Here is a 24,017-nt window from a genome sequence, read left to right on the forward strand (position 1 = left end):
ATTGTTTTCACCACAATCTAGCTCAATTAAGTGCTAAAATTTGCTTATGTTGGGGGAAACTTGTGTTTACAGTTGGTAACTCGCGTTACATGCCGGTAACTCGCGTTACATGGTAACTCGCGTTACACTTTTCATTGACATTTTTTAATGTGATAACAGTGTTTATTCAAGTCAACATCCTGTGTACAGTATCAGGGTGTGATGAATTTAGAAAATTATGATTCCCAACAAATTACCTCCATTGCTTCCTTCAGAATGAAAAATATTTCTTGTTTCGGTAACTCGCGTTACTTGGCTCAAGGGCTGAACTTTCATGTGGTGATTAGAATTTTTTGAAGGTGGCATAAAAATTTCCTCATGGGAGACTGAAGTAGAACCAATTTGCTTCTTTAAAATAAATTAATTGAAGTGCTAGCAGAATTTTTCTATTAAAAAAAATTATATCAAGTTAAGCATGCATTTTAGCAATTTGGATGACTGAAAAATTGTCTTCAACATTTGTAGCTGTTTCTCGGGAAATATTTGATCGATTGATATAATTCTTTGAGTTTCTTTAACTTCAATATATGGGTAATACATAATGAGTAATTCTTTTGCAATATGATAAAGTTGAAATTTTAGTGCCATGTCCACATTCCCATGGAATTGCCCATTTACTGCATAGTATGATAACTGTTGTTGGAAGTTTAACTTTGGTTAATATGCAATTATTCGTAATCATGTAGATTTGTGTGGCAGTGATTTTTATGAACTGTGAACATTTCACTGAAGTTGACCCTAAATCCTCTCCTCCAAAGAAAAAAAAAAAAGGTTACACTTCCCTGTGGAATTCAATGTCATATTTCTGGTCATACCCTATAGGAAAACTGTAAAAGTCAACAACCCAGCTGAAATTCAACCATAAAAGACAAGAGCAAAGGAACACTTTTATCTCATTCAGGAAAATTTTGTTGTGTAATGAATATCTATTCAGATAAAAGGACCCTGTTACATAATATTGATGCTGGAGTTTCTATAATGGTGTAAAGATAAGACTGCACTTTTGAAGCACTGTGCTGCTAGTTAAAGGACAAGTCCACCTTCATATACATGTGGATTGAGTGAATGCAGCAATGTTAGCAGAACACATCAGTGAAAGTTTGGGGAAAATCAGACAATCCGTTCAAAAGTTATGAATTTTTAAAGTATCTGCGTAGTCACTGCTGGATGAGAAGACTACTACAGTGTATGATGTCATATGCGTACAATCATTATAAAGAAAATAAAAATAGAATTTCACAAAACTTTACATTTTGAATTAAGTTCACATTTCTTTGACTTGTTACTGACATATGTTAAGGGTAATATTTTTCCCCCTGCCTTCTGAAAGAGAGAAGTCAAGTGTTCTTTGTTATGCGAGAAAAGTGAAAATATGTTGAATTTTCTTTATTCTTTCTTTATATCGTTGTACTCATGTGACATCACGAACTATAGTAGTCTTCTCATCCAGCCTTGAGTGAGCAGAAACTTCAAAAATTCATAACTTTTGAACGGATTGTCCGTTTTTCCTCAAACTCTCAATGATGTGTTCTGCTAATATTGCTGCATTCACTCAACCCACATGTCTATGAAGGTGAACTTGTCCTTTAAGAAGAAAACGTTACAAAGCATAGGTAGAGGGTAGCTTCAACTAAAAGGGAAGCACCTGGACTGACAGTAATGGTAATTACCAGGCTAAGAAATGCTTTTGTTTCAATGTGTTTTTGCAGAAAACACATATCAGTGATGTGAGCATTGCTAGCCATGATTTCTGTAAAGAGAAAACCAAGAAATACACAATGGTGTCTGCAAAATTTATACAGTTAGCATATTCTGTGCGTAATTTTTTTGTCTGCATTTGCTTTGGTAATGATGCATTTGATGCTTATTACACACAGGCTTGAAAGTGACACAATGAAAAGATGGACTTATTGCAATATGAAAAAAGGACTCATTGCACAATCAAAAGAAGGACTTATTGCTGAATTAAAAGAAGGCTTTATTGCACAATGAAAAAGAAGGGATTTGGAGCTTAATCACAAAAAAAAACAGTCTTCAAGGGTGTAGTGGGATATCATTCACCTACAAGTGTACTAATAACTGATCGGTCCTTGAGGGAGACTAGCTAGTCTTCCTACCTACTCGGTCACTGTTTTGCCCTGCCTGTGTGATACAGTATTCATCGCATAACCGGGACAGGTTGGGAGTAGCAAACACGGCCCCTTTAAGCGGGGTGCCCGATTTCGCGATGAGCACTCACCATACACTAACGGCATACGACATGTACATGTAGTGCACACACACACACACACATGCATACTGACGTATTGTACATGCACATGATACACAATCACGCTACCCCTCGGCGCGACCCTACCAAGTCTCACACATTCTGCGTGAGACTCAAGCATTTAGGGTCGGTCTCACGATCTCACACATGGCACCCATTTTTCTCACGCGTTGGTTGAAATCTGCAACTTGGGCCTATTAACAATGAGCATAGCTCAAAGGATTAAAGTGATAGTTGCAATTGAAGGTATATTTCCCTTATGTGTCAGACTTTGTCTTTCAAAATAAGTAAAATCGGAAAGCTCCGTACTAACCCCTCCCACACCCTCGCTCGCGTGCACATGCGCGCGCCGAGACGTTGAGTCATGAAAATTTCACTTATAAATTTTTTTTGAACTTGGCATCCCTTTGGTGAACATATGCTTTGATACGTACAATGATATTCACTGACCAGAACTGTCTATGTTTGAATGTACCTTGGTGAGCACAGAATGAATTGGGCCACCCATTCCCCACGCTGAGAGTTAGACCCCGTTTACAGTGTGAGGCTAGGCCGCGGCTCGGCCCAGCCCCGCTTCAGTGTAAACGCACAAAAGGCCAAATGCGGGGCCAAAATTGGCCTCGCCTTGGGCCCCGCTCTGGAGGTGGTCTCCGGCCACGGCCGAGCCCGGCCTTTTCTCATTGTAAACGCAAACTGGGCCAAATGCGCGGCCAATTTTAGTTTGGCTTCCAAACCCTCTGCCTGTACTATTTCGCTATTCAGGATATTAACCCCCTCAACGTCGAAAGCACTTAGTATAGTTTAAGGTGGTTTTGTCCTGCAAAGGATTTTTCCTTCGGCAAAGGTCTTTGCCCGAACGGCGACTTCGTCGCCATGGAATCCAGTTGGCAAAGGGTCTGAAAACCAGACTATACCAAATTGCGTTTGTTTACAAGCAGAGCGCCACTACGACAAATATTGAAAGGTTTGAATTAAAAGCGCGGCTGAGCCCGGCAGTGTAAACGGACAAAATTGCGGGGCTCGGCCGCGGCTTGGCCCAGCCCCGCTCGGTATTAAAACGGGGTCTAAGGGAACTACTGTAAAATGAGGAATGTTCGCATGCATTTTAGTTTCGTGAATTTTGCAAGAGACAAGATTCGTGAAATTAAAATGCACATATGAAAGTTTTTGTCTACACTATCCGCATTGAATGTTGAGAGACAACTCACAAAAATTTCATGCTGTGAAAAAGGCCATCAGCTCCAATTTGCAAAAATTTCATGCCACGAAAATATTGTGTTTTACAGTAATATTCACTATTCTACCCTCAGGTTACAATGGCATAGAACAATAGCAGCAATCCTATACTATAATACTCGAAGTTGTTGTTGTTGTCGCGGCCTTATGTATTTCCTGTTTTATTTCGGCGTTGCTGGTTTGTCTATCTCCTCCCGAGCCGTCGGCTCCGGGCAGCTGCGACCGGTGCCGTCGGCCGCAGGAGAGTATCCTACATCGAATGGCGCGGGTTTCGTCCCCTCTCCGCCTCTGTGTCGACGTCGAGGACGAAAAAGAAAAATTAATTAGCAACATGCATAATGCATTTTTGTGCGTGATGAAAGAGCCGAGCGTGTCAATATTCACGGAACCTGCGCTGGCCTCCTGCTTTCTTGATCTTCCATCTTTTAGCTTGCAGAGACACTGGGGGATACTAAAGATGATGGTGCAGCGAAATCTCTGACATCTTCCGGCGGACGCGCACGCACACACACAATGTACCTCGCAGAACTCTACACACTCTACACTGTGTGTATAGTTCTGTGATGTACCTTTGCCTCCGCCTGTTACGTGTACTGAATGTATTGACGATGGTTACACGAATCTGTGTGTGCGTGATATGGACTACAAGGGCATTTACGTACAGTTCGCCATTATTGGCGTCCCCAAATGAAAACAACGAACGTTGTTATGTAATTGTATTTTGCACAACTGCAGAATACTGTATGCAGCTCAGGTACGTCATTTAGTTTGCTCGCCGTTTGCTCTCAAGTCCGATGTCATTTGTACTCAGACTGTTTAGGACGCGGCTAAATATATTTGCCGATCGTACCCTTCCATATCAGATTACACGCGCAGCTGTGTCCATTCGTTTACTGCAGAGCTGCTGTAATCATACATATTCATAAGATGAGCGGACGTAGAGGAAAACCTCGCTTTGCCGACCGCCTATTTTTAAAATTGCAAGTGGAAATAGAATGTGTGGTTCTATGGTCTATCAAACCAAGTTTTGGTGACAAAAAAATAGAGGGAGCAAATGAAGACGAATGCAGTGATGTATATGTTCTTCTTTCTTCCATCATGGGAAAAATATTAAAGAAAAAAAAATACGAGGTCGTGAGACCCTACTCCCACGGGTGCCTATTAAACCTGATGACTATGATCTCCCCCTCCCCAAATAATAACAATGATAATGATAATAATAATAATAATAATAATAATAATAATAATAATAATAATAATAATAATAATAATAATAATAATAATAATAATGATAATAATAATAATAATAATAACAATAAGGATAATGATAATAATAATAATAATATAATAATAACTATAATAGGAGCAATAATTGTAGGCCTAATATTGATTATGATAATGTACAGTCTGAAGCAGATGTAGTTCTATATGATATATCAAGCCAAGTTTTGGTGATTAAAAACAAAAAGGAGGGAGCAAAATTATGAAGACGAAAATATCTTATTTTTCTCTCATAACGTGGGGAAAAGAAACATGAAAAAAAAAACACAAAACAAACCGAGGCCTTGAAACCAGCCGTGGATTCCCGCGGGTGCCCGCGTGGATGCAAGAGCAGGGGGTAATCAAAGTCATAGTGTTGATATCTTCCCGTTTTGACGGGAACAACCTGTGGGCCTGAACTTTCGGGGAATCTCATTTGCGTTTTTGGTAATTTTTCCCTGAATGTTTTTGTTTTTTTGCCCTGCGGAGGTGGAAATGTGTGTGTGCGTGAGGGGGGGGGGGAGGGGTGAGGGGCAACAAGACAACTGTTGGACTTCAACGGGTGCAAATAACCCCTCGAAACTGAGTTCTATAATAAAAGCAAGTAGTGGCGGGAATGATCCCTACCAATGGACCGGATCGCCGGGCATATACTACAAAAATGTATTATAAAATTTCTGGGAAGGGTGGTCATTTAGAAGACAGCACAATTAACGAAAGAATGAGAAGACTTTTCTTTTTATTTCTTCAATAAAAATGTGCAAAATCGTATTATGAGAAGAAAAAAAAATAAAACCCCTCAGACCCGTGGATTTCCACGGGTGCTGCTAGTCCTATATTATAATCGCGTAAGGATGGCCCCCATGCCTTCCCGTGGTTTATTTTGTGCGGCTATCTCCTCCGAAGCCGCCGGCTGCGGGCACCCGAGACCGGTGCCGTCGGCAGCGGGAGGGTCTCTTCTATTTCCCGTTCGGGTTTCGTCCGCGCTCCTCCTCCGTGTCGACGTCGAGAGCGGTACAAAAAACAAGGAAAAACAAAAGACAAACACCGACATGCAGCGTTTGCGCGCTGGTATCCTGCGTCAGTGCGTGGCGAAGGCTCTATCATCGTTCTTGGACACACACACACGCACACGATGTATACGGGTTATATATTATACAGCTCGCGCCATCAGCTCGCAGGCTCGGGTCGCACACACAGAACTCTATACAGTCCGTGGTAGCACAGTGGGCATTCTCGCTCCCAGCTGATTGTTCGCAGAGACATGATACACGCACTATGGGTACCGGGTAGCTTTTTTTTTTTTTTTAAAGACGGCACAGATTGGGGCATGGCGTGTGTTAAACCTATGGGAAAAACGTTTGGTTAGAGTTTTTGATTAGGGTTAGGGTTAGGGTTGGGGTTAGGGGGTTACGGTTTGATGGCTAGGGTTAGGATTAGGATTAGGGTCCCCAATAAATTTTTAGGGTCCCCAATCTGCGCCGTCTAAAAAAACACGCTACCGGGTACGGGCAATATATCGCAGAGAGATATGTGTATGCATTAATTGAGCCTGTCGCTGTGTTGCATTGCGAATCATGATGCGTTCTCGGTACACGGGAAGCTACGAATGCCGTATTTTATTTCCCAAACTGCAGGATCCTCTGCAGCTCAGCTACATCATTCAGTTTACTCTCAAGTCGGGTATTATGTACTCAGACCGTTTAGCAGTGATGTCGACGGCTAAATATCCACTTAAATTTTGTCCTTGCCGATCGTGCCTTTCCATATCAGATTATGTACAGGCCTGCGCCTGTGTACGTATTGACGATGGTTACACGAAACACACTATCTTTTTTTTTTTTTTTTTAAACTTTTTATTGGATGTAAACCTGCTTGCACGTGATATGGGCTCTCATGGTAATACACGGCTCGGTCATACAAGGGCATTTACGTACAGTTCGCCATTGGCGTGCCCAAATGAAAACAGCGAATGCTGTTATTTTATTGTATTTTGCAAAACTACAGGATACTATGCAGCTCAGGTATACGTCATTTAGTTTGCTCCCACGTCGGGTATCATTGTAGTCAGGCTGTTTAGGACGGCTAAATATCCACTTAAATTTTTATCCTTGCCGATCGTACCCTTCCATTTCAGATTAAACGCGCGGCTGTCCCTTTGTTTATTGCATATGTAAACATGAATATTCATAAGACAAGTGCGGACGTAGGGGAAAACCTCGCTTTGCCGACCGCCTATTTTTGAATTAAGTTACAAGTGGAAATTAAATGGGTAGTTCTATAGTCCGTCAAACCAAGTTTTGGTGATAAAAATAAAAAAGAAGGAGCAAATGAAGACAAAAATATTTTCCCAACGTAGGAAAAGAAATATTAAAGAAAAATACGAGGCCCCGAGACCCATGGATACCCATGGATGCCTACTTATTAAACCTTTAATGACTATATCATCTCCCCTCCCAAAGTAATATTTATTGAATGATGATACAATAATAGTATTCATATGATAATGATAATAATGATAATGTACAGTCTGAAGCAGATAAACGGGCGAGGATATGCAAACATATTGTCGTTGTGTGGGGTTTTTTTTAAAATGACGTGGTAAAGTGAATATTATTCATGACATACGCCACTTTTCAGCTTTTTCATGAAGAGAAAAGATGTGTGTGCGTTGGGGCCAGATAGGGCTCATGTATTTTTTTTTTCAACGGGCGTCGAGACTGAGGGCGAATGGGATGGGGAAGGGGGAGATATGCAGGGCAATAAAGATGTCGATGGCACCCCCTCCCCCGTGCTTCGACGGGAAGAATCTTTGGGCAAAGAAGACAATCCTCGAATTTCCAGTACGGGTGCTGCTAAGTTGATCTGTGACAACAGCAAGCGGGGCGATTTTAAATTCCCATTCCATGGACCGGCTCCTCAGTTCAGGTGTTAGGAGGGCATGGCCATGGGTAGAAGAGGGTGCAAAAGAAGAAAGGAGAAAATAGTAAAGTTCATTCTTTTTGACTACTAAAAATGCGGCGGAAATAATATGAATAAATTTAAAAAAAAATATGAGGCCCTCAGACCCGTGGATTTCCACGGGTGCTGCTATAAACAAAGAAAAGCAAAGGGAATCAGAACATTAACAAATTTAGATATTTGCACCCTGAAAGCTGTTATATATTCTTGACTACAAATACATGGTAGATGATTATGCAGTCCTAGGAAATCGGTACCCCCTGGTATTAAAAAGAGACCCACCAACTTCTGTATGAACTGGTTTTTCAATAGTTGTTGGAAATACACAGTCATCAGATGCATTTTAAAAGATCTGCATACAGTTGTATTGTGTCTATAAGCCCTTCTTGCTGATGGTTTACTCCTAATTATATAATTTGTTATTGCAGCCTGACCCATCAACCCAGGGGTCCACCATCATAATGGCCAGCCAGGTCAGGAAACTGATTCTAAACGAGGATGAGCACAAGACTACCACCCTCTACAGGCTCAGGAAAGGTCAGTGAGTATGAGTGTGTGTGTGTGTGTGTGTGTGTGTGTGTGTGTGCATGCATCAGTGTGACCTCATCACAAGTGTAGAGATAGCCTTTCGTCAAGGCCCTCTCGCTGTATGATGGCTGTAGCTGGTGAGCAAAGGGAGCCCAGCGCGAGACGATGACACTGCAGGGGTCTTTTGAGATCTGCCTCACACATTATTATTTATGACACATGAATCCTACTGAATAGTCATTTTAATGGGTTTCTGTCGACCAATGGAATGGCACACTTGCCACATCCTCTGTCTTGGTGTTGTCCGGCCTGTTCGTATGCATCATCACTGACCGCGCCAGTGGAGGTCTGTGACATGCATCCACTGTATGTGAATCGGGCTCGGGCAGACAGACGTGCAAATTGGTCGATTTTTTGCTCCCCAATTCAGGGAGCAAAAATTGTTAATTCAAAGGGCTAACATAAGAATGCAAATGAGATATCAAAGGCCTTCGAATTGTCCAACTCAGCTGAGCTCGCTTCGTTCACCACCATGCTGCGAGAGGGCCTTGGAAAAAGGCTAGTGTGGAGAGGAGCCAAGGGGTTGACTGCCACTTCAAATATTTCTGTTGTCATGCATCACTTCTGTCTGTCCAAAAGGCACTGTAATCTGCATGCAGTAAACACACAAACACACTATTATATTTTTGTTTGACTGCACATCTACATTGTCTGTTTTTTCTTGTTTGTGTGTATCTCAGTATAAGAGTGTGCAACGTTGTACATATACTATATTGCTTATGTATGGAAACACATTTACAAAGTACTAGAACAATTTTTTTTTTTTTATTTGAATGCACATGGCATTGATGTAAGATCCAAAGCTGCTGAACTTGTTAGTGCTGATAAGGATAATGTCATCAAACCAATGTCCATATTTCATGATTTATTGTTAATGTCAAACCCCCTTGGAATTCCCACAATACAAATTCAAATTCAAAGTAACATAATTTAGTTGTTTATTTCAATATCCAATCTTTACTAGAATGAAAATATTATGCCATGGCAATCTATGTACATTAAAAGGGAGTGTGGCACCAAAACGCACAGCTTGAATTAGACACGCCTGATAACAAAACACATGTACAGATAAAAACATAAACAAAAACAAAATATTAGTCAATGAAATGTGTAATTCAATATAGAGCCTTGATAATTCTCAATTTTCTGATGTGTGTGATACCACATTTGATCATACATGACACTCAGTCTATAAGATATTGAGAACCCAGCGGCAGAAACTACCCTTCCCTAAAACACAATCAAACGGTGTTTCAAGATCAAATCTGCATTTGAACACGTGTAGTAGTGTGTGATTGGTATGCAGTAAGCTCTTTTCTCTGGCAGACACTAGCACGTGTTTATTCAGTAAAGCTTCAGTGTTTTTCTTTCTTCGTGTCATGACTTGGATATTCGTTGCCACAGGATGGACACTACACTTCCAGCTCGGCCCCACCCTCCAGGCGAGGCGGGTGCGCGTCTTCACCAACCACCCCGCCCAGGGGACGGGCCGCGCCTTCAACCGCAGGGAGTTCTACGAGCTGCCGTGGGAGATGGCCTCCCAGTCGCAGTGCGACACGTCGGAGCGTTTCTGTGCCGTCCAGCTGCACCTGGCTGGGGCTTTCCAGTACTACTTCACAGTTGATGACAGGTGCGTCATAGTAATTGGGGGGGGGGGGGGGGAAGCTGCGATAAATTATGCAAATATTGACTGCTCTGAGGGACATGGTTGAAACTATTTGCCCAGAGGTGATTTCTCAACAGTGCTATGCCCTGAGAGGAAGATGAAGGGCATAGCAATTGGACTATGACAAAATATGCAGCAATGACTCGGTGGTCCTGGGCCCTTAAAATTGATGTCGGGCCACCAAATTCTCAAAAAACATTATTTTTTGGTTGTCCAACCAGACAACTAACATTCAGTATGGATTAAATGAAAGAAGGATATTATTCAGAGGGGTGAAGGCTCAGGTGCGAGTTTCTTCACTTTGTCTCCCTCTACAAATTAAATTTGTTAAGATCGCAACTGCTGATCTGCAAATTAACAAACATGCCGGAAAAAAGGAACCAGTGGGACTCGAACCTGTCATCTACTGCATTCCGCGCAGCGACACTACCACCAGGCTGTCCCTGGTTGCCGGCAATGACACGATAAACATGGAACAAATACCCAAGCTCCTAAATTCCATCATTGTTATGTTAAGTAGTCCAAGGCGGGCAAGGCATATTATATGAAAGAAAGATATTATTCAGAGGGGTGAAAGTTCAGGTGCGAGTTTCTTCACTTTGTCTCCCTCTACAAATTAAATTTGTTAAGATCGCAACTGCTGATCTGTAGATTAACAAACATGTCGGAAAAAAGGAACCAGTGGGACTCGAACCTGTCATCTACTGCTTTCTGGGCAGCGACACTACCACCAGGCTGTCCCTGGTTGCCGGCAGTGACACGATGAACATGGAACAAATGCCCAAGCTCCGAAATTCCGACATTGTTATGTTAAGTAGTCCAAGGCGGACAAGGCATATTATGTTTCCTTTATTATGAGTCATTACAGTTATATATCAGGCAACCGGAATTTCAAATTGAATGATTTTAGTGGCCGACCGAAGGAAAAAAGGTTAGGGTCTGGCCTGTGTGTATTGCCTTCTTCCACATCTTACACCAGTCTATAGGATAGACACTAAACATCACTTTGTTGTCATAGAAGATATTTAGAGATTCAAGTAAGACATTGTTCATATTGACCACCATACATGCACACATAGACAGTGACAAAAAAGTTTTAGTATGAAAGAACTGATTCAAAGGGGCGGGGTTAGGTTGCTGGACATTTTGCCATAGAGTTGGCATTTTGTGTTCTGTGGTACAGGAGACTGCTTTTGATGCTACACATTTTATTTACCTTGTAGAGACATGTAGCAAAGTTACCTAAAATTAGAATAGACACACATACCAAAAAAATGTGAGAGAAAACACAACACCAACAAGCTTTGTTTTTTTTCTGGTTTTGTCTTAAAAAAGTTGTCCTTGAACACTACACAATACCTACCTTCCACTCGTTTGTCTATGACTAACTGTCTGCATCTTTCATGTAAATTCAAAGACGTGCTCATCTTTTTATGTTTGCATTGGTAAAGTACAGTGTCTAGATTTAGTTGCATAGAGTGGATGTACTATAGAAAGAGTTTTTTTTTTTTTTGAGGGGGGAGGGGATCATGATTTTGTCCTAACTTACATCTTGCATAGGTTCAGCTCAAATCCCGCTGCTCTTTAACCAAGTCACACATATATTTCTTCGCTGGCAGTACCAAAGAGGAGGGCTCAGGATACTTCATGGTTGATCCTGTCCTGCACGTCACCTCGGAGACGGACATCCTACCGCTGGACTGCATCACAGCCCAGACTGTGCTGACCAAGAGCCTGGGTGCCTTCGTCACCTGGGAGGACCGGCTGCGCGTGGCCCACGAGACGGGGTACAACGTCATCCACTTCACCCCCATCCAGGAGCTGGGTGCCTCCAACTCCTCCTACTCCATCCGCAACCAGCGCGCCCTCAACCCGTCGCTGGACTGCAACGGCAACCGCGTCTCCCTGGAGGACGTGCGCGGGCTGGTGACGAAGATGCAGAACGAGTGGGGCGTGCTGAGCATCTGCGACGTGGTCTGGAACCACACCTCCTTCGACAGCCCCTGGGTGCGGGAGCACCCGGAGTGCGCCTACAACGTGCAGAATTCGCCACACCTGCGGCCGGCCTACGTCGTCGACCGCATCCTCTGGCACTTCACGCTGGAGGTCGCTGATGACAAGTGGGCAGAGTGCGGCATCCCAAGTTTCGTTGACAATGAGGAACAGCTTCACGTTAGTGTGCCAAAATGTTGCTCCCCCATTTTGCAGTCCACTTCTTGTTATAACATTCATAGTAGTCATGTATCAAAAGTGTCAGGGTACTTCAGTTGACCATTTGATAGCTGGATTGATATCATTGCAGGAGTTGTGAGAAAGCTGGCATCTCTCGTCAGTCTTAGATGTCATTTCAGGATTTGCAAGTGAAATGACAAATTGAAATGGATTGAAACTTGTCATATCACCTGCTTGATATATCCCTTTCCGGACTGAGTCAATGACATGGTTATTGCACACCTTGTCAGTTTTGAATTTCAAGGATCAGGCCCATCCTGCAAATTGCAATACCTTTTAATCAGGGTAGGGTTACGCAAAATGCCTAGTGTCTTTTATATGTCCCTCCTGTATTAGCCTGTATGTTAAGTCTTTTGAGGGTAAATATTCTGGATTCATTCAGCCATCCAAATCCACTGGAACTTCAGAATTTTGTTGTAGTTGTGTTTTTTGTTTATAGACGGAAAATAGTGTGAGACAGAAAGTGTCAAGAATTGCCTTGGTCATGCAAGAGGGTTTCTGCGATCAGCTCTTAGGTGCTGTGCATTGATTTATGAGGCCCACAACAATTTGGTAATACTTGCTGATGTTGTTCCACCAAATAATGAATCCACCAAATTATGTAACACGTTTGTCGTGTCTTCTCCGTTCCCCAGGTGATTAGGCATGTGCTGAACCATGATGTCTTGCCCCGCTACAACATGGCAGAGTTCTACCAGGTGGATGTCGAGAAGATCATCGAGGAGTTCAGGGAGAGAGCAAAAGGTGAGGAGAAGTCTTGGGTCTATATAGTTTAGCGATTGCTAGTATCACACTTACCCTCACCCATTAACTCTTTGTTGGCCAGATTGGCACGGCTGACTCAATCTAGTTTGCCAACTTTGCAGATTTTGCTTAAATGAACAGCCACTCACAAACCAGTCAATGAGTCAATGGATCAGTGCTGCATACTATACTGTAAAAGTGGATATTTTCGCGCGACTAATTTTTCGCGCTTAGACGGGTAAGAAGAGTTTCGCGTGTTTTTAATTCCACGGAATTAAGACATCACGCACGGGAACATATGGCAAGCAAAAATATTTGCGTGCTTTTATTTTCGCGCTAGTTTCTGGTTGCGCGAAACGCGCGAAAATTTCAACACCATGAAAATTTCCACTTTTGCAGTAAGTAGACGTGTCTTACTTTGTTAAAAGCGCAATTTTATTCCCTGTATTTGGTTATTTGCATGATTGGTATTTCTATAAATATTACTGATGTCATCTCTATGCCATGGTGCGCTTTATCATTTATGTAATTAGTCATGGATACACATCTTTAAAACAGACATGTCTTCTTTCAACTACAGCCAGTCCACTTGTAAATTATTACCTTTCTGAGATGTCCAGGTTGAAAGACAGAAGATGATATCCTGTACCATACTTGCTTTTGAGATGGGGGGGGGGGGGGGGGGTGGGTGTATCTTGTCAACTTGCTGTTCATCAGGTAGTTTTGATCCATTGCAGAGAAACCACTGTTTGTATACAATGTAGTATTGCTGTTTGGTGTCAAACATCATTTAGTCCCTAAAGCACCTTGAGGTCTAGTCCCTAGAGCACCTTGAGGTCTAGTCCCTAGAGCACCTTGAGGTCTAGTCCCTAGAGCACCTTGAGGTCTAGTCCCTAGAGCACCTTGAGGTCTAGTCCCTAGAGCACCTTGAGGTCTAGTCCCTAGAGCACCTTGAGGTCTCTTGAAAGTTTAACCTCTACTCACTGACAGAAACAGTAGACACAACTTTGCATGGGTTCAGACAAATTTACTAGTAATGCATTGTATGGATATCTGATTGTAGAATATATGTAAAACAGAGACGATGTGAAGTGGTCAATGAAACACACATTATTTTCACTCACATCATCGGAGATTTTTGAGCAGGGCAGCCAAGAGCTTTTCAGGGCCTAAGAGGTTAAATCAAATTCTGTGCAACATGTATCTGATTGTTGTCCATTTTTCAGGGTCAAAGGAGACGTTCCCACAGAGAGACAGCACCCCCTGGGAGGTGTCCATCATACAGGACCCGAACTACAAGAGACTTGGTAGTACAATCGACATGAACAAGGCCATGGCCAACTTCAACACTGACAGGTGAAGGGCAAGACATGAGCAAACATGATTGTGTGCGAAGGTCCCCTTGTCACATTCTTTGTTTAGGTCTGTGTATGAATTTTTGAAAGTTGCTCATTAATTTGAGGCTTCTGTGTTTGTTGCTGTTACATTCTCCAGAAGTTAGATAAAAAAGTTAGTGCAAAGTATCTTCAATATGCCTGAATGTCCATTCAAATATAGCTCATACATCATCAGAAGGGGTATCAATATTTTTCTGAAGATAAACTGACCTATTTTCCTTCAGAGAGCCTCATAGCATGAAGGTAGTTTTAAGAGAGTGGTAAATCTACTTGTAGGCTATCTTTTTTTCCTGCCTACTGTCTGCTTTTACTCACATTATTTGTCACAAAAGAAAAGAGTAAAAACAAAAATGTAATTTGCCGATATATTTCATATTGTGTTTTTAAGATTATTTGCAAGGATTGGTAACTTTGCATAATGTGACACATTGTTTTGTTATAGAGAACTGTCGTGCAAAATGATTGTAGATGTGTGCAAGGGGAGTCAATATTGTTCGCTCTACTTAGCAAATGTTACCTGCTTTTACACTTGCCCCTCTGTATAAAGTGTACCCCGCTAATGCTTGGTCAGCTCTTGAGTAGTTGCTTTACTTCCTGGCCTTGGGCCTCTCAATTTAAATGTCTTTTAATATCATGCACATAATCTGGTATGTTGCATTTGGGATCGCGTCATATTTGTGTGTTATTGCATGTTTCTGTATGGGTGTGGATTCCAAGATGTGACTGACTTGATGAGTTTTATTGCAAAACGAGCAAACTCCATTCTTGATAAGTTGAGATTTATGATTTAAGCTGCTAATACAACAAAGAATATAATAAGAAAATACTGGATGTTTTCAATCATAACAAAAAATATTCCTTGTTATCTTACATGTACAAGTGAGTTTTCATTAGAAAGACTTTATTTTGCTCTCTCAGATGATGGTCTTACTGTAAAATGTTTCAAAATGGCACTTGGCCCATTTTGTGATGAAACTCTTGTTCACACTACTCTGCACTGATCCTGCTTAATCATGCAGACCAGGAGCCCCTGACCAGGAGAGTCGGATAGAGCAATGCTGCGAGGAGCTACGGGGCCACCTCCAGCGGCTCAACAGCCACATGGCCCACGAGATGGAAGAGGACCTCCGCCACGCCGTCAACAACCTCGTCTCCAACGTGCGCTACCACTACCTGGAGGAGGGTGGTCCCCGCCTCCGGGAGGTCACCGGGGAGCACCCTCTGGTCAAAAAGTAAGATCGGGTCTCTTGGTGCTGCTAGAGAGGAATCAAGTAGATGTTTGTAGACAAGATAGCATCCTTCCTTTGTAAACCTACCAAATGCTATACATTGTTCATGCTTCAGATACCATCTGTAGTGGGTCATCTTGAATTGATTATGTCTGGAACACAAATATAAACTGCTCTGTTCCAAATTTGTACAAGTAGCCTTGGGAAGATTTGTTGTCTTGTTTATTTATCCAATGCTTATAATTATCTTTTGGATTTGGTCAAAATCAGATTTGGGTTTGAGATCTTATGGTAAACTCCTCCAGAGCAAGATTCCATGAATTATCCATCAGCGATCGATACCCAACACAATATTCAATAAAGTTTTTTGAAGCATAAACAATTTCCTACATGTATATAAATATCATTAGAAACTGTGACAGCTCAAATTTACCAAGATATTCGTGGGCTTGAAGAGTCTGAGATCTCAGGTTTAAGATCACATTAAAGTCTGCTTTTACTAATTTTAGCTCTAGAATCATTTGTGTAGTCTTTGCACAAGTATAACTTTTTCAAAAAAATATTCCTACTATATCATAATATGGAAACAGTGCATTGGCCGACACAAACTAGCTTCTTCTGCTCCAGGCTAAACCGTAACCCTCACCTGCTTACTCCGAATTACTCGATGTTAGTTTGTCCTTTTGTTTTGTTGGTAATAAACTTGTCACAGGAGCAATGCAGTCCAAATGCTGTTGCAACTGCCATACACTACACCTTTCTATTTGCTTTCATCTTTTCATACAAATATGATTTCATGAAATCCTTGTTATTTTTAAAGCCAGTTTTAATTTGGGTTTGTTTGTTTTCATTTCCTCAAGTGAACTTCAGGAAGCATGTTGTATCCGGCAATGAATGCAACAATTGAGTGATATTGTGAGTTACAGCATGACTAGACTTTTGTATCCAGTACCGAAGGCCTGAAGTGGTAGAAATGTGTCCACCTCTGTTTTTTCCTCCAGGTACTTCCGTCACCACGGCCCGGATTCAGACATCGAGTCTGAAGAAGCGCTGATGGACACCGACAAGGCCCCTTTCCTCATGGTATCCAATGGCTGGGTCATGGGGGATGACCCCCTCAAAAACTTTGCCGAGTCAACCTCAAAGGTAGGCAGGCAAGTTCACATGTTTGCTGATACTCGTGTACATTCATTGAGGACTTGGGGCTCTCGATTGCTTGTTGTGGTAGCTGTAACTTTCTTGTAATACACGGGTTGGTTGTACTCCTGTCTGATTCTCTCCATTATTCTCTTGTCAAGAGCCCCTCCACTTTTTAAACTTTTGATATGTTCCCTAGAAACACTTGTTTCCTTCAGTGTTTTTGTTTGTTTATGTCTGTGTGTTTTTATGCCTCCGCCACGAAGTGGTGCCGGAGGCATTATGTTTTCGGGTTGTCCGTCCGTCCGTCCGTCCTTCCGTCCGTCCGTCCGTCCGTCCGTCCGTCCTTCCGTCCGTCCGTAATGAATTTTGTGGACAAGGTAACTATCAAAACTTGTTGAGGTATCCTAATGAAACTTGGCATGTATGTGTATTAGGGGGTGAAGTTGTGCCTATCAACTTTTGGGTGCACGTGCTCAAGGTCAAAGGTCAAAAGGTCAAGGTCAAATACATAAAATTTCACTATTTCCACCATATCTACGCAATGCCAGAAGATATTTTCTTGAAACTTAGTGTATACATGTATTACCCAATTTAGATTCTCTGGTGAAAGTTTGGGTCATGAGGTCAAAGATCAAAGGTCAAAAGGTCGAGTAAAAGTATTAAAACTTCCTTTTTTTCTCTGTAAATTGGAAAATTGTTCAAGGTATCTTCATGGAACATAGTATATACATGTACTGACTGGCAGTGATTATCTAGAGAATGTAGGGTTCATGGGGTCAAAGGTCAGGGGTCAAAGGTCAAGTGCAACACTTCAAATTTTTACTATTTCCCTCATGTTCATGCAATGCCAGCAGGATTATTATTATTTTTTTTACACTTGGTGTATGCATGTGTAACCTAATAGAAATTCTCTGGAGAGTTTTTTTTTCCTTTTTCTTTTTTTTGCCTCAAAGGTCAAAAGGTCAAAGATCAAGTGAAAGTGCTGAACTAACTTTTCCCCCATATCTCAGAAGTGGCTCAATTTGTCGTGAAACTTACTGCATATTTATGCATGTCTACCTGAAAGTAATTACTAGTATCTTATGAATTTTAGGGTCAAAGGCCAGATGAACATGGTAACAATTTACTATTCAGTACAGAAATTGCACTTTTTCTCCATACCGGTACCATGAAAATTACTCAATGCATAAATGTATGAATGGGTCAAAGTCAAGTTAAAGTCCTTAAATCCCCAAATACATGCTCTCCTATTCATCCAATTAAACCAAGGTCAAGGAAGGTGAACATTCAACAATTTGTGACAAACTTGTCATTTCAATATTTTGCCAGTTTTGTGAAAATGTAATCACACATTGTCCACATGTACTATCTAGACCTATTAGGAAAATCATGCATTATGGCGGAGGCATACCAGTCGCCATAGCGACATTTCTAGTTGTTTGTTTATATCTGTGTATTTGTTTGTGCGAGTGTGTGTAAATGGTGCAATACAGCATGATATTCCAATGCAGCAAATATGTTGTAATGCTGTGCATGATGTATATGTGTATGTGTGTCCATATACTCATTTATGTGTATTCATCATGCAATATGTTTGTGGTTGGTATGCTACTGTACAACATGTCTCCTATTCAGTTTCCTTACGTTGGCTGTCATTCCATATAACTTGCATTTGGCTAGTACTCAATCACTATCTGCTGGCAATATACACATTGTATCAGCCCAAATTCAAAGACACCTGATAAATGTTCTTGGTTTGTTTGTTTGCTTTTTTTGTTTGTTTTGTTTTTGTCAAACTTGTCTATTTGAGTCAAAGGGGGCCTGAGCTTTTGATCCTAGCAGAATCTTCATTCAAGGTGAAATGACAAACATGTAGGGACAAGCAATCACATAGAATGGGCGACACACAAGCACTGTCAGGGGAGGGCAAGGGATACAGAACAATGAAAACAAAAGGGGTAGGCTTGAAGTCAAAGGCAGGGAACCAAAAAGGTAAGGAAAAGCGATTTTTGCTTTCATATCAATCACTCTTATATAGTATGTATTGCCCCCCCCCCCCCCCCCCTTCTTGTATTCATATGTTTTGTACTTTGGGTTTGTTGGTTTGCTCTTACTTTCATTTGTTTGCCACATCTTTTTACGCCAGGTTTAGGGCTCTGCTTGTTCAACACAACTCCTCTTCACCCACACTGTTGCTATTTCTCACTTTTCCTGTTTTTTATCTGTTTGTTGTTTCTTATCTTGTTTGATGTTACCTCCCTATTCATCTTAATCCTTCACAGGTTGCCCCCTTTGAATTGGGATCCTCACTGGCCTGCCTCTGCCTTTTGTCTGTTCACCTCCTTGCTTTAATCCCCCTTCCTTTATACCTGTTTGGCTCCCTGCCTTTGACTTCTAACTCGCACCTTTTGTTTTCTCAGTTCCGTGTCCCCAGCTCTCTCAGGCTGAGCTTGTTGTGTGTAGTCTATTATGTGATTGCTTTCCGTACATGTTTGTCTTTTTGCCTCTGACAAAGATTCTGCTAGAATCAAAAGCTCAGGCCCGTTTTGACTACATTTTACTTCATTGGCTTGCCACTATTGGATAAGCAATTTTCAGCAGTTTTTGTTTGTTTCTGTTTTTGTTTTTGCTACAAACTTGTACAGTATGTCCCCAAAAAAATTACAACGGGGCCATATGCAATGATATCTTTAAAAATATTGTATCAATCTAAATACAAATTCAGGGTATGAAGCAATAACTCATTGCCCACATCTTACAGAAAACCCCATTCGATTTGCTTCAGTGGTAAAAGAGAAATGAGGAATTTTGTAGAGGATGTCGGGAATCTCTTTTGTCCAAGTTCTGTCTATTGTTCACCCGCAAAATCATCGAAGTGCTGAACTTGGAAAAATCAGACTCATGACACGCTTTACAACAGTCTACATTTCTCTGTGACCGCTTAACCAAATTGAATGGGGTTTTCTGCAAAATAGTGCTAAGATGTTATATTTTAAGACCCTGAAGTAGCACTTAGACAGGTGGATCATTTTGGATGTTATCAATTCGAAAAATTGATTGTAATTTTTGGGGGACATACTGCAGTATATCACACAAAAATTACAATCAGATTTTCGCATTGATAACATCCAATATGATTTTTTTTTTCAATGCTACTTCAGTTTCTTAAAATAATAAACATCTTAGGTCTATTCTGCAGAAATCCCCATTCGATTTGGTTAAGCGGTCACAGAGAAATGTGGACTGTAGTAAAGCATGTCATGAGTCTGATTCTTCCAAGTTTAGCACTTCGATGATTTTGTGTGTAAACAATAGACAGAACTTGGACAAAAGAGATTCCCGACATCCTCTACAAAATTCCTCATTTCTCTTTGACCACTGAAGCAAATCGAATGGGGTTTTCTGTAAGATGTGGGCAATGAGTTATAGTTTCATACCCTGAATTTGTATTTAGATTGATGCAATATTTTTAAAGATATAATTGCATAGGGCCCCGTTGTAATTTTTTTTGGGACATACGGTATATTGTAACAGTCTTCACAGGAATTGCACATCATACTTGCCAAAAAAGGTTTTACCTGGTAGTCAGATCTGCCACCTTCTGTTTTTAGACATGTAAGAAATCTACCATGAATTCTGGGACGAACACTGAACTAGGGCTTTCTATGACTCAGTCGGTAGAGCACCGGGCTAGCAATCCGGAGATCTCGGGTTTGAATCCCGATGGAATCCCATTTTGTTTGCTCAGTTTTCCGCTAATAAATAATATTCATTTCTGGTCAGTTTGTCTGTTCACGTTTGAATGCAATGAACAAACATTTGGACCTTGAACAAAAGGGGTGGGTTAGAAGTCAAAGGCAGGGAGCCAAACAGGTAGACAGACAAAAGGCAGAGGTGGGTCAGTGATGATACCAATGATCCTAGAGGGACAACCTGTGAAGGATTGAGATGAATAGGGAGGCAACTTCAAACAAGATGAAGAACAACACAATGATAAAGAACAGGAAAAGAGTGAAAAAGCAACAGCATGGATGAAGGGAGGGTGTGTTGAACAAACAGAGAGCCCTAAACTTGGTGTACAAAGATGTGGAAAAAAACAGAAGAAGTGAGAGCTAACCAACAAATGCAAAATATGTAAAGGACAGCAGGACTTCATTTTTATGTAAGCACTATCCATCTAATAAGTTCCCATCTTGAAATATTGTTGTAAGTACTAGTTCTTATATCATTTTGGGCTGGATGCTTTTCCAGGTGTACCTTCGACGAGAGCTGATCAACTGGGGCGACAGCATCAAGCTGCGCTATGGACAGACCCCAGAGGACTGCCCGTTTCTATGGCAACACATGCTGGCGTACACGCGGGATGTGGTCTCCATTTTCCATGGGGTTAGGATAGACAACTGCCACAGCACACCCATCCATGTAGCAGAGGTATCGCATTACAGTCACCATATCTGTTCTATGATTATTTTTCAATTTGAACTTAAACATGATGAAAATCAACATTAATTCTCATACTTTTAGTAATCATCTATGGTATCACTATCTTTTACCACCGTGAGAGTGACACTTGACAGTTACTTGGGGCAGTACCATTTTTGTAATTTCTCGCAAATGCAAACCTCCTGAATTTGGAGGAAAGAATCTGAATTTCGACCATTCACAGCTTTTGTTGCAGTAGCAGTTTCTTATTTTTCTTGCATTTTTTAAATATTTTTTTTCCATACTTGTATGGGAACTGCTCTTTCTTTCCTACTTTTGAGCCAAATCGTCCCTATGATTCAGTCAGAAAGGTACAAGGTAGGGAGGTCTGCAAATGGCATACAGATACTGTCTGTGCATATCCACTTGACAAGTTTCATTATATGCTGCTATTGATTTCATCTTATTTGATTCCTAAGTATCACAGTCTTCACATGTTTGTTTTTGTAAATAGCAGAACTCCAGTGGTCCCTATACATAAAGTTTTGGACAGCGTGAACGTAACTTGCAGTTAGCTAACATGAAGTGAGCTTGACACTTTTAACCACGAGAGACCTTGTGGTGAGGATGCGCGTAGCTGGATAATTAGGGTACCCTGTTTTAAGGTCATACATAATAGGTTGTGGACCTATGTGAACACTGGTACCAACGAGCTCATGACTAGGCCTGACCTCCGTGAGTGCTGAATTAATTTTTGTAAATTCACACCTGCATACGAATGCTTGGTATGTACATGTACATGAACTGGGGTTACTGCATGAGGTGTGCTGCCTTTTCTAAATTTTATCATCGAACGCTGCCTGTTGTTTAATAGCTAAATACGAGACCTACTATCAGCGATAGGCACAAGTGTGAACGTAACTCATACATGTAGTATGGAGCTAACAATCTTCCATCATGATAGGGTGATGGTGTGAACATGGCCATTGTCTGCTTGCTTTTAGTACTTTCTTGATGAGGCTCGCAAGGTACGTCCCGACCTCTACGTCATGGCAGAACTTTTCACTTCCTCCGAGTACATTGACAATATGTTCATCAACAGGCTTGGCATTAGCTCGCTAATCAGAGGTAAGAAAAGCTGCCAATTATGTATGAGTGTATAAATGATTTGAGCGATAACTTTTCTTTCCCCATCGCCTAAAGTTATCAATATATTTTTTCTTTGATATGAATGATGAAAAGGTGTTTTCCCTAATATGATTATTTTGAAGTCTTGAGAAACAGTTGTACATGTGTAGCAAATAAGTTTTAGAGCACAAGCTTAATATCGTAATCACTACACTATGTTTCTTGTAGCTGTAGCCCATCGTACTGGTTCCTTTAGTAGAGCCCTACTGTTTGCATCAGAACAAGTTTCTTGGGCTTCATTTTTCTTCTTTCAACAATAAATATCATCTCAACCGATAAAATAATTACTTGTTCAACAGGACAAGTATCAAAATAAACAAACATGGGAGGTGATGTTTGTTTCTTGAAGTACATGTACACGTACACGTATACCCATGTATCTAGCAGTCAGTGATTCACGATCATGCCACTTTAATGAAGGAGTTGTTCTAAGATGCTGCTAATTCTAGCCTGCTAGTACAGCAGCAAGACATGTCAAGGGAGCAGATGAAGGAGGAATATTCAAATTTAGCCCTCAATGTGTCCAAACAGTTGAGCTTTAGTGAGAAGCTCCATATTCTGTGGTGGTCGGTTTTTAACAAAGGAAGAGATCAACCATTTCATTGTGAACTAGAATTATGAAATCACCCACTATTAGATCTACAGATGCAAGGGCCCAATTAAAAATTCTGCGCAGCATGCATAGCACTTAGGGGGTATCTTTGTAAAAGATGTGTCAAATTATCCTTGTTATTACAGAGGCCATGAGTGCGTATAATTCTAGAGAGGAAGGGAGACTGGTGTATCGCTACGGCGGGGAGCCAGTCGGGTCATTCTTGCAACCGGCGGTGCGCCCTCTTCAGCCAAGCATCGCCCATGCCTTGTTCATGGACGTGACCCATGACAACCCATCTCCTGTTGAGGTGAGGATTCTTTGAAATTCATGGTGATAGGACATTTACACTGCAGATATGAGCGTCTTTGTATATTAATTCATAATGTGTAGATGTTTGATTGAATATCGTAGTTTTTAACTGTGTCACGTAATGTGTCAAAATGAGAAATGGTTTGAAAGTTGTTTGAACAACAAAGAATATATTCATTTGTTTGACAGTATACTGCAGCTTTGCATACATGTCCAGAAAAGATATGTTGGATAGTGATATTTTGTACAAAGCAGTGGAGACAAGAGTTTCTTTTCATGAGCAAAATGATGGGCCGTTTTTGTGTACATGTACATGTATGTGATGGTTTGCAAGTTTTTGTAAATACTGTATGTTGTGATTACATTACAAGTCAACCAGCCATCTGAATCATTTGAAGATTTATTTTTGTCAATGCAGCCTAAATCTGGCCAAATATATGTTCTTTGTGAATGTCACTTAGTTGTGGAGATTCTATTGCAAAAGTTAGTTTGTTACATGGATTCATGTAAGAGCTTTATCAGAAGTGTAACATTAGTATTTGAGTTTGTTTCTTCGGTTCGAGATACAAAGCGTCTCTCCCCCAACATTGTCCCTCCAGGTGCGTTCAGTCTACGACCTTCTACCCAGCGCAGCCCTTGTCTCCATGGCCTGCTGTGCGGTGGGCTCCACCAGGGGGTATGATGAGCTCGTTAAGGGACAGGTGCCGTTCTTTCCTCTTCTGGTGTGGGTGTGATGCATGAG

General features: G+C 41.2%; 1 protein-coding gene across 1 annotated transcript in view; it reads left to right on the forward strand.

Annotated features, from left to right (window-relative positions):
- Positions 1-24,017, forward strand: part of LOC139739206 (glycogen debranching enzyme-like) — a 58,851-nt gene that overhangs the window by 18,032 nt on the left and 16,802 nt on the right. Inside the window, exons 2-12 of the mRNA XM_071649820.1 lie at positions 8,194-8,302; positions 9,758-9,983; positions 11,639-12,191; positions 12,887-12,995; positions 14,222-14,351; positions 15,412-15,624; positions 16,623-16,767; positions 21,013-21,192; positions 22,188-22,311; positions 23,110-23,273; positions 23,875-23,976. Coding sequence (XP_071505921.1) covers positions 8,227-8,302; positions 9,758-9,983; positions 11,639-12,191; positions 12,887-12,995; positions 14,222-14,351; positions 15,412-15,624; positions 16,623-16,767; positions 21,013-21,192; positions 22,188-22,311; positions 23,110-23,273; positions 23,875-23,976 — 2,022 coding nt within the window. The 5' untranslated portion in view covers positions 8,194-8,226. The remainder of the gene's footprint in view (positions 1-8,193; positions 8,303-9,757; positions 9,984-11,638; positions 12,192-12,886; positions 12,996-14,221; positions 14,352-15,411; positions 15,625-16,622; positions 16,768-21,012; positions 21,193-22,187; positions 22,312-23,109; positions 23,274-23,874; positions 23,977-24,017) is intronic.

The sequence above is a fragment of the Diadema antillarum genome, unplaced genomic scaffold (genome assembly GCF_040938485.1).
Source record: "Diadema antillarum isolate AM-2024a unplaced genomic scaffold, OU_Dant_1.0 seq00000788_RagTag, whole genome shotgun sequence".
NCBI classification, from domain to species: Eukaryota; Metazoa; Echinodermata; class Echinoidea; order Diadematoida; family Diadematidae; genus Diadema; species Diadema antillarum.